At 35.4% G+C, this 11,641-nt stretch overlaps 1 protein-coding gene across 4 annotated transcripts; it reads left to right on the top strand.

Moving 5' to 3' along the window:
* The first annotated feature begins 555 nt into the window (after positions 1-555).
* Positions 556-6,881, top strand: LOC131631729 (uncharacterized). Of its 4 annotated transcripts, none has more exons than XM_058902494.1 (9): positions 556-815; positions 2,154-4,831; positions 4,917-4,997; positions 5,129-5,281; positions 5,380-5,543; positions 5,652-5,799; positions 5,908-6,030; positions 6,262-6,349; positions 6,450-6,881. In XM_058902494.1, the coding sequence occupies exons 2-9, from the start codon at positions 2,333-2,335 to the stop codon at positions 6,641-6,643; spliced, it is 3,450 nt and encodes a 1,149-aa protein (XP_058758477.1). In that variant the 5' UTR covers positions 556-815; positions 2,154-2,332; the 3' UTR covers positions 6,644-6,881. The 4 variants fall into 4 exon arrangements, with proteins under 4 accessions (XP_058758477.1, XP_058758475.1, XP_058758474.1 ...); XM_058902492.1 differs by having other exon boundaries at positions 2,145-4,831; XM_058902491.1 differs by having other exon boundaries at positions 2,129-4,831.
* The last annotated feature ends 4,760 nt before the right edge of the window (positions 6,882-11,641 follow it).

The following is an 11,641-nucleotide window of genomic DNA, read 5'->3' as shown; positions in this document are numbered from 1 at the left end:
ACCCGTCTCATACTTATATTTTCAAATAAAAAAATTGAAATCTAAGAAAAATTAAATTCGTACAAAATTAAAACAAATTTTTTTCATCAAATTTAAAAAAAAAATCAAATCCAAACCAAATCAAAACGAATTTCACATGATTCATATATTTGCTAGGACTCATTTCCAACACTTCCATTACATTAAAGTGAGCACCATCCCCACACTAAATATTCATTACTATATAAAAAGTATACTATAAATTTTGAAAAAAAGTTATATAAAAAGTCAAGGGTTTAATGGATATGCACTGACAGTGTAAAACAATTTTACAGTGTAAAACAATTTTACACTGTCATCCAATAGAAAACAAGCAATTTGCCATGTCATTAAAAAATTTTAAATATAAAAATGTGATGGAATTAGATACATGGTTGTGATTGGTTGACAGTGTAAAACTATTTTACACTGTCAGTGCATCACCCATTTTCTCAAAAGTCAAATAAAACACTAGATCTAGAGCTAGATAGATGTAATGTAATATATGAATTGATTTGTTCCTGAATTTTGTAATTGGATTACCCGTTACTTCATCACCCATTATTTCTAATTAAAGAGCAGGTTGGATTTTTCTCGTTTGACTAAATCTAGTAATAAAATACTCCAAATTTAATAACTTTCGGCACCAACAAATACGAGAAGGACGGTGGGTGCAAATTGCTGGTACTACACAGAAAGTGAAAGGACCGTCTTTTTCTACACAAACAACAACAAAAGCAACAACAACAACTTCAACTACAACTTCATTGCGTAATTGCCAGAGAACCGCAACTTGGGTCAGTTTTGTTTTTCTCTGAAAGCTCTGGTTTTTGATGTATGAAAAATGTGTTTTTTTTTTTTTTTTTTCATTTGGTTTGAATTAAAGGTGCGTCTTTTTGAAGGTAGAGTTAATGGGTATGTGAAAGTTTTGATTTTTTGGTGTTTTTGATTCATTGGGTTGTTGTAGGTAGATTTGGTTTTGTGTTTTGTTTGTTTTTGTTTCATCGTCTTTGTTTGTTAATATGTTTCTGTTTGCTCCATTGTGATGTGAATGAAGTTGAAATGGAATTGGAAGAACCCTAGATTGGGAATCTTGGGTTTAGAAATCTAGATGGAGGCTTTTGATTTTGTTTATGAGGGTATTTCTATTTTGACTATATTTGTCAACTTTTATTGGATTTGTTTTGGTCTGGTGGTGTTTCATAAGATTGTTTGTAATTTCCTGATTTGCCCCTGAATGAATTTGGTTTGTTAAGTTTGGTTATAAGGTCTTTGAGAGGTTAAAATAGTTTGTATAATTCAATACTTGAAAACATTGTGTATGTTTGGTTCCATTGGTGGAGGTAAGGTAAAATCGATTTTGACATGTACTTGCTAAAAAAGTATAGTGGACAATTCCTAGTTGTGTAAGTTGTTTGAGGTTTAGGGTTTGTGATGCGTTGAGAGCTTATCTATGTATGGGTTGTGGAGAGCTCCCGTGTGTGTTTCTGAGGGAATTTCATGATCCCCTCCCTCATTCATGAATTTGAGTATTTGTAAGAAATTTCTTGGGCCGGGCTAGTGGTTTTCCTTCATTCCTTTAACAGAGATGTGGAAGTGGGGAAGACTGATTCTTCCTTGAATTGTGGGTGAGACAGTTTCTCCTCTTACCAATGTCTTCAGACTGTTATTGATGGGCCAAGTTTGATAGGAGAAATAGGTCGTGGATACCAGTTTGGCGGGTGACCCAAGTCCAACTGGGCGATCATGCCTAACCGGGTGACCAGGCCAGCTTCAGGTGCCCGCCCAATGTCTTTGCGTTTAGTTTGGATCGTTTTATCATGGACCGACCCTTTTTAGGCCCAATTAAATTATTCCAAATCCAACATGTTTTGATGTTCTCGTGTAGAAGTAATTCTAATTTAAAGTTATAATTTAGAGCTTTTGCCTCTACAATTGATTTGAGTCTCAAATTTTTTGCTCAACTCACTTTAACATGAATGTGTCTCTACACATAAATCATTCACTCAATTTTTATCAAACTTTTTGTTCAACTCACTTTAACATGAATGTATCTTATTGCATGTTAATTTGTTACTAAAATTTGTCTTTGATTCCGTTCTGTTTACAGCGAAGTTTCTTTATAGGTACAACAGTTCTTGAGAGTTTCCAAGATTGCCAATGAAGCTTCAAATATAGTGACTTCACTGGTCAGTTACTAAAAGTTCAGAACTTCTTTTTGGCTCAAACATTTAATGAATTCTTCTTCTATAGAGAAGATAAATGTTGGTGTGATTCATCAATCGAGACTCTAGAAAGCGTTTTATAGGAAAGAATGGATCCTAGAAATGAATACCAGCCTGGATCACAGTCAATAATGCAGGATAATATGAATGAAGTTTATCCGAGTAGAAGACCATACGACCTTAATGCATCAGAAGCTAAACCTGTACATCATTTCTCGATACAGACGGGCGAGGAATTCGCTCTTGAATTTATGAGAGATAGGTCGAATCCCGGGAAGCCTGTGTTTACGAATGTCGGTGATCCGAATTATACCACAGGTTATATGGAACTGAAAGGAATTTTAGGCATCAGTCACGCAGGATCTGAAACTGGATCAGACATTTCCATGCTATCAATGATGGAGAAATATCCTAAAGAGTTTGATAGAACGAACACTTCGTTTCTTGGAGACAGAAGCAACTATGGCTCAATTCGATCGATACCAAGAACTTCGATGAATCAGGACAACAGGCAGTTTGTGCAGGGATATGGTTCTTCTGAGAGTTACTATAACTCATCAACGATGGTGAAGTTTCTTTGCAGCTTCGGCGGTAGAATATTGCCGCGACCATCTGATGGAAATCTAAGGTATGTAGGAGGCCATACACGGATTCTCCGTTTAAGAAAGGACGTATCTTATCACGAGCTCATTCAGAAAGCGTTGCTAATATATAACCAGGTTCATACAATTAAGTACCAGCTTCCCGGGGAAGAACTCGATGCTTTGGTATCTGTGTCATCCGACGAGGATTTGCAGAATATGATGGAAGAATGTAATCATCTAGAAGATAGAGAAGGATCACAGAAGCTTAGGATGTTTTTGTTCTCTATCAGTGACTTAGAGGATGCTCAGTTTGGTCTCACCTCGATGGGCGATGATTCTGAAATCCAGTATGTTATTGCTGTTAATGGCATGGACTTGGAATCGAGAAAAAACTCAACTATGGCCGGTTTCAGCTATTCTGCAAACGATGTAAATGAATTGGGCGGGCAAAATATTGACAGGCAGGGCAGTGCTCCCTTGACGAACAATTTCGAATCATCATTGCCTACTCATTTTTCTCAACCAGGGCTACCAGCTTCCTCAAATTCGTACGAAATGTATCCGATGTTTTACCCCGATCAAATGATGCACCACGGTGAACCGAATGGTAATGGTAATGGTCATGGTCATGGTCATGGTCATGGTCATGGTCATGGTCAATATCTTATGCATCATGGCGTTGTTAATCCTTCTTATAAACCTTTTATTGAAGAGAGTCCTATTAATATGATGCCTTATATGCCGAATATTCAACAAGGGGTTTTAAATGAAGGTCACCCACCTAGTGGATTACAAGTACAAAATTCAGAAACACTATCCCCGTCTCCTTCCCAACTGTTTGATGGTTACTCACAAAATGATTTTTCGGAAGCATCTGCTGTAGTTACTGCACCAGAGGGACATTCATTGCCTCCAAGAACGAACCAGCTCCAGGATTATGACGAATCTTCTTCTACTTCCGGTGCTCCTTATGCTGATTCCCGGTCCAATGCAGTTGACTTAAGTTGTCTTCACCCTCCTCCTCTTCCTAAACGAGTCTATTATTCAGAAAGAGCTCCAAGGAAGCAAGTGGAATCGCTGAATCGGTCTTCAAAGTCGGATGATGCGCAGAATTCTCAGTTTCACGTTTCAGATTTACTTTCTAGGGTCAACTCACAGGATTCAGCTATAGACTCCGGAAACAACTTGCATGATGGAAATCTGTCGAATCTAGCTGAGGAATTGAACATCACATCGAAGCCTTTGCATACAGATGGAAAAGGAACTGAAGATATCTTAAATAAGGACAATGCTGTTATGTTGGAAACAGAAAATAGTTTTAACGATAACCATAAAAAATCTCCGCTTGAAGGTAAATCAGACATCTCTGCTCGGTATCATGATCCAGCATCCAATCTTCCAGATGTTGATTGGGGTGACACCTCTGTGAAAGAATCAAATGACGATTTTAACAATCAAGCACTACCCGTTCCATTGAACGCAAACGCAACTGCAAAAGTTGATTCGCAAGCACAAGGTGACATTCTCATTGATATCAATGATAGATTCCCTCGCGAGTTGCTTAACGATATCTTCTCCAAAGCAATACTAGAAGAAGATTCCTCCAGTCAACATCCATTAGCTTCAGATGGAATCGGTTTAAGCATAAACATGGAGAATCACGAACCTAGAAGTTGGTCATATTTTCAAAAATTAGCGCAGGACGGGATTGATAACGATAACGCATCTCTTATTGATCAGGATCATCTTGGTTTTTCACCTGCTATAGTTGGAGATAATAGAGCTCAACATGTTACACCTTTAACAACTGATGAAGTTCCTCTAAACCGTGCAGAGTTCCATCTCAATTTTGGCGATGAAATTCAGAAAGACTTGCATGGAGAAAACGGAACTGAAACTACTGGTCTGAAAACAAATTATGATCCGTCGCAAATTAATGACACTGAAAGTATGCAATTCGATGCTATGCTGGACAACCTAAGAGCACAAGAGTCACACTATGAGGTACTATTTTAGTATTTTCTTAATCGAGAATCTCACAAATATTCGTATATGCTTGCTGACATAATTTCTTATCGCCTTAACTTAGGTTGAGAAGTTTGAAAAGAAAAATAACAGTCTACCTCCTCTTGATCCATCTTTAGAAGAATTTGATATGAATACATTGCAGGTAAAATGTTCATTTTTTGCAGACATTGACACAATTGGTCGAAATCTCTGATAAAATCTCGTGTTCTTCGTTTGCGTTTTTCGCATCTATTTGCTTTTGAGCTAATGTTGCATTTCAAACAAATTATGTAGGTCATAATGAATGAAGATCTTGAAGAGCTGAAGGAACTAGGTTCTGGTACCTTTGGAACTGTATATCATGGAAAATGGCGAGGAACAGATGTTGCCATTAAGAGAATAAAGAAAACCTGCTTTACCGGTCGGTCATCTGAGCAAGAGAGACTGGTAACTATAATCTTATCGCATTTTCTTGAAAGTGCTTCAATAATAACGATAATCTTTAAGAGAGATGTGAAATGAAATCATATCTGCTTCTTTTTCAGACTGTTGAGTTCTGGCGGGAAGCTGACATTCTTTCCAAGCTTCATCATCCGAACGTGGTGGCATTTTATGGCGTGGTGCAGAATGGACCGGGAGGAACAATGGCAACTGTTACGGAGTATATGGTTGATGGTTCTCTTAGGCATGTATTGCTTCGCAAGGATAGGTAATGCATATTGAATAAGAGTCTTAAAGAGTGTATGATGATGAATCACTCATCATGTTTAACGAACGGATTTGACTCTATGAATCGTGGCATGATTTTTCGTTGCAGGCAGCTCGATCGTCGCAAGAGACTGATAATTGCAATGGATGCAGCTTTTGGAATGGAGTATTTGCATTCGAAAAACATTGTGCATTTCGACTTAAAATGCGACAATTTACTTGTAAACTTAAAAGATCCTTTACGGCCAATATGCAAGGTACCGAACGAACCTAAGACCTTTTATCCTATTTTCCACAGGCTTTAAAATGTTCCACATTTAACTTAAATCCGGACAAGACTGAGAATATTTTTTTTTCTTTTTCAGGTTGGTGATTTTGGTTTGTCGAAAATTAAACGAAATACCTTAGTTTCCGGTGGGGTGCGAGGCACTCTACCTTGGATGGCACCGGAGCTGCTGAATGGTAGCAGCAGCAAGGTCTCAGAAAAGGTAGAATTTTATTTTTTGGTCTGGTAGTTTAGTGGCGGAAATTTCACCTCTTTAAGGTGAATAAGTAGAATGTTGCGGGTTCGAACCCTCACCCCTGTAGTCGGATGTCTTTGCACAGCTATCAACTAAGCTTCCGTTAATGGGATAGTAGAATTTTATATTGTCTAAACTAATTACTTTGTTTGCTATAAATATGTTTTGGTTTTTGATATTGAATTTGGATTTGTATAGGTTGATGTGTTCTCATTTGGCATAGTACTATGGGAGATTCTTACGGGCGAGGAGCCATACGCGAATATGCACTATGGTGCAATCATAGGTACTGTCATTTTCTTATGCTCCCGATCAATTCGACTTTAACCTAAGCTTATTGATCATTTGAGCTAATCACTTTCTTCGTCGGCTATATGTTTATGCAGGTGGAATTGTTAACAACACACTAAGACCAACTATTCCAAATTATTGTGATCTTGAATGGAGGACCCTGATGGAGCAATGCTGGGCACCAAACCCAGCAGCTAGGCCATCTTTCACAGAAATAGCGAGTCGTTTGCGTATTATGTCATCGACGGCTAGCCAGGCCAAATCACCAGGCCACAAGGCATCCAAATGATTGAAACAAATGCATGGCTGTGTAGTGTTTGTTTCTATCTTTTGCCATTATTATAGGCATGGATGCTTTCTTTTTTTAATATGACAATTGATGGTTCATTGATTTGTCATCATCCATGGAAGTATTTGATGAATTTTGTATGTCAAAAGTCCATGGCTGATTGAAGTATTGTTATACACTAAACTACATTCACAGAAGTTCAGAATGATTTAGCTGTTTAAATAGTTTTTTTTAGTTTCCTCTTTCTTCTCAAAATCAAATCAGCTTAATCTTTGTTCATTTTCTATTTTCTCGAGCTCTTATTAAAAAAGTAAATTTAATTGGAAAAATTAGAACGCTATTTGTTGGAAAAGTATTAATAAGTGTTGTATAAGTATAGGAAGATTTTCCAGTATTTGCTTGTATATAAGTGTGTCTTTATATATAGACAATTTTTTGTTAGATATATTAGGAATCTGTTTAATTTTGAATTAGTCCCTAGAATTAATCTCTATTCATTCTGACTTGGCTTTATATTTAGCTGATTTTTTAGGAGATAGTTTGTTTTAACTTCCCACTCACGGTGCGTTAGAATATCGTGGGTGGTGCATTTATTTATTTCTGTATTGTAGTCGGTTATATATGATCCTTAAATTATTGAATAAAATAACTTCTTTAAGTGCATTAACAAAAGCTTTGGTTTTAAGAATTGGTATCTGAGTTTCACAAGGGGCCTGATCCAAAGAGTGAGTTAAACACAGACAGTCTAAAATGACAATCTCAGTCTAAAATGACAACCTCTAAATAAAGTAATTATTGAATGCTTCAAATGTCATAAGTTGGGACATTTTCAAGCAAATTATGTTGAGGAAAAAGAGGAAATATGAATGTCATGACTGGGAAAAGAATGCAAATTATGTTGAGGAAAAAGAAGAATTCTTGTTCTTGTCTTATGAACTCAACATGCAAAGAAAAAAGAGATATGGTTCCTTGACTCAGGTTACAATAATCATATGACAGGAAACAAAGACTAATTCTCATATCTGGAAGAAGAACTCAATCGATCAGTGAAGTTTGGAAATAATACAAGGATGGTCGTGGCTGTTGTAGCGGGGGAAAATTGAGATCAAAGCGATTGGATTGACTTAATTCATTATTTTAGTAAAAGTCGTCACTGCACTTTATTGTTTCTAAAGAAAATGGGAAAAGAGTGAAATAAATTCAGAGAAGTTTTTTAAATCAAAAACAACAAAAACAGATATCTTAGGTACGAGTGTTGATTATGTAAGGGGGAGATGTTAGCACCCCTTACATTTGTGGTACTCTACACTACAGGAACCTTTTTAAAAATCTGTGCGTTAAAGGAAATGAATTATGTGCAAAGAAAGGGTTTGTTTTAAAACTATGCTCGGCAAGACATTACATTTTGTGTCTACCTACCTCCTCAGTGCAATGGAAAAGTCAGAGCAAATGTAGTTCCACTTAAAAGGGAAACAAAAGATTTTAAAAAAAAAAAACTTGAATAAACATTTATCGTCATAGAAGAGAATACTCAACCAATTATCTTGAACATGAGAACAAATGGATCCTTTGCATCACAAATGAAAGAAGGGCTTCAACTTGGGGTTCAACTTGGATAAATCAACAAGTATGCCACTAACTCTTTCAAATGAAAAATGTTCCATCATATCAATCAATATCAAGACTTTGGGGATTTACATCTCACTACAATAATTAATCATGTCTAAACTTTGAAAAACTAAGAGCAAAATATATTTTAAAGAAAGTTTTTTAGAAAAAGTTTGCAAACATAAGAAGGCTTTTTTTACAAGGGAGAAGATTTTGAAAATCAAAGAAGATGGGAGGAGATGGAGGGACTGCCCTAAAGCATAAAGTACACAGCTAATGACAAGAACATTCTAACCAAATAAAAATCCAACACTTGACATTAAAGAGTCAATGTAGATCCCATCCTTTGGATTTAAACCATAATCAAGAACACACAATACCAAACATAAGATCCATATGAACATAACATCTCCATGTGTAACTTGCACCAAGCTTTGGAAAATGCACCATAAGAACTTGAGATAAAAATTGGCCAGAGTAACAGCTGTATACAGATGAATTCTCAATCACAATGCTTTGGAATTAAACATCAAGGACTTTTACAGAACCAGTTGCACACACAAAGAGAAATAACCTAATGCCTTGGAATAACCTCCAAACACTTCCAGAATATAAATAGAATACAATCACAAGCAAGGTCTCAGTCCAATAGTCCATCCTCCAAGCTTAGGGTGAAGTAACCAAAATCCAAGTCCTCATTAAGTCTGTTAAGGTTCAAGTTTGATTATTAATGTCTTAAGCACAAAATAAAAGTATGGTCCAAGCGGACAAAAGAGAAGTGCATAAACATAAACATGTGTCCCAGTGGACAAAAGGAAAAAGTACATAAACATAAACATGATGATGAATGATAGATGGTAATGTAAAGCACAAAGCATAAAAAATAAGAAGATAATAAAAGAAATATAAAGTACAAGTTAGATGTTAATGGTTAGTAATTAGTAGTTAGTAGTTAGCTTGAATGATCAATAATGGATAACCATTAAACTTAAGTCAAAGTTTATGAATTAGTAGTTAGCTTAGTTTTCGACTTTTCGGAAATATATTAGCGGATGAATTAGTAGTTGTTGTTCTTGTTTCGTTAGTACCTTTAGTAGTTCCTATACCTGTTATGTTCCTTGGATTATTTACAAGCGGTATTCAAGCTCTTATTTTCGCTACTTTAGCTGCGGCGTATATAGGTGAATCCATGGAAGGGCATTATTGACTAGTTATCAAAATAGTATTTTAGCCCGCGACAAAGTATGTGTGGCTCGCGATAATTTACTTAAGGAACATAAATCAAAAAATCCAAATAAATTTTCAAAAGTTTTAATAACAATCTTGTCAGAAGATTGATAGAATCAAAGCCTCTACACAACAAGCTTTCAAAGTTTTTGAACCAATTGTCAAATAGTCAACCATCCTTGGGGTTGTAAACATGAGTTTAGGCCACAAATGATCATTCTCCGATACGGGACAAAGAAGAAAAAAAAAGAGAAGAAATGGATTAGAATTAGAACCCCATTGTCCAGATGAATTCTTATTATTTTTATGGGATTTCATCGTGATGATTCATCAGAGGATTGATAGAAACAAAGCCTCTACACCATGAATCCAAACAAGACTTACACCCACTAATCAAAGAAGAAAAAGATGAAAGAAGACTCAAACTATCATTAATATCATTCATCTAATATTATAGATTTGGTTCTTTCAAACCTATCAACAACCTAGATCCAATGATATTAATGAAATTGAGTTAAGGTACCACAAAATATTCATAAAATCATAACCAATCACAAAGAAACAAAAACTTTAATTTAAACAAGAAAAAGAAATTTAAAATGGTCCATAAGTAAGAAGTTATTGATGAAATACCTAAGGAGTATGACAACACCAAATAAATTTCTCACAAGACCATAATAATATCAGGAAAATTATATATGATTTTTAGAAAAAGGTTTCATAATTTTTCAAACTAAAAAAACAAATTTGAACTGACCAAAAATGATTAATTAATTGGAAATTTGTGATGAAATACATAAATGGTATCATAACATCAAACAAAAATCCCAAAAAATTATCATAGGTCAAACACAAGTCAACAAGTGTGGACAAATTTTTTTCATAATTTTTGAAAGTCAGAAAACAATTTTAAACCAATTAAAATTAAGCTAACAAAGCAAAAATCAAGAAAAATAATAAAACCAAAAATAAAAATATGGAAAAATATAAATCAGAAAGAGAAAAAGAAGAGAAAATTTTAGCAAAAACAACGGTACTTTTGGGAATTAAAATGAAAGAGTTACTAATTTTTGAAGTTAAATCAAATTTAAAAAATAAAATAAAAGCAAAACAATGTAGACTATCTGATCAATGTCAAAATGCGTTAGTAATCAAATCCATTGGATTTGGCGCGCTGTGCATATCATAGTCCTTAGTGAATAACAAATGGAATCGCATTTAAAAAACGTTTTAAAATAACGCATGACTTTTTGTCATTGGTTGAAGACAAACACGTCATCGTCTTCAACCTCCAGCCACCATGAACTTATCCTCCAAAAATTATAAAATCAGGAGCTCAGACCTATGTCATTCGCTTCGTCTCATCAAGACGAAGACAAACATACCCTCGCGAAACATTTATTTGAATTGTAGCTCAGTCGTTTTGGAAAAAACTAGAAGATCATTTGAAAGGGGATTTGAAAATAAACAAGCATAACTCACTTCTAATTAAAACAAATCATACCACGAGCATCAGAGTGATGAGAGCTACACTGTAGCAACAACTTTAAAGAGAATTGGTGGAGAATCTACCTGTAGAAGTTCACTTAGGTAGCTCTGAAAATGGAGTTCGTGAGCTTGATATAAGGAGAGTTGAGGCTTAATTCTTGCTCGGTTAGCTTCAGGAAGTGTCAATGAAGCTAACTCAACAAAGAATTTTAAGGGAATTTAAAGGAAAGACTGAATTCAAATCTCAATTTCAGTGGAGGGTAGTGTGAGTTGCAGCAGGGTTTTTTTTGGCTCTCAAAGCTTGGGAAATGAGAGGAGAATGATCCTCTATTTATAAGGAAGCTGATGGAATAAAAAAGCGTGTGAAATGATCAAGGACTGAGTGAATTCGTGTGAAGGCCGAAGGCATGAGAAGTGTGACTTGTATTTGCTCAAAACTCAACTCAATTCTTGCATTTTAGAGTACTAATCAAATTCGAGAATCTCATTAGAAGCAATTAGTGAAAGAAACACGTGCAAAGCTTGATTAAATTGAGAATTAGAGGTTTGTGCAAATCGGTTTGGTCATGTAACTTCAGCTTCAAGTAACCAACTTTAAATCCACGGGGCATTCAAGATAGGAAGCTTTATGACCTCATTCTTTTTTGCATTTGAAAGATCTTGCTACAAGGTTTA

Source organism: Vicia villosa, unplaced genomic scaffold (assembly GCF_029867415.1).
Source record: "Vicia villosa cultivar HV-30 ecotype Madison, WI unplaced genomic scaffold, Vvil1.0 ctg.000858F_1_1, whole genome shotgun sequence".
Taxonomy (NCBI): domain Eukaryota; kingdom Viridiplantae; phylum Streptophyta; class Magnoliopsida; order Fabales; family Fabaceae; genus Vicia; species Vicia villosa.
Note: the sequence above shows the minus strand (reverse complement) of the source record. Positions and strands in the feature narration are given on the sequence as shown.

Excerpts from the sequence above, each read along its gene's own strand:
- LOC131631729 (XM_058902494.1), top strand. The coding sequence starts at position 2,333 with ATGGATCCTAGAAATGAATACCAGCCTGGATCACAGTCAATAATGCAG. Across the intron at positions 4,998-5,128 it reads TTGATATGAATACATTGCAG|GTCATAATGAATGAAGATCT; the intron begins GTAAAATGTTCA and ends CAAATTATGTAG. Across the intron at positions 6,031-6,261 it reads GCAGCAAGGTCTCAGAAAAG|GTTGATGTGTTCTCATTTGG; the intron begins GTAGAATTTTAT and ends GGATTTGTATAG.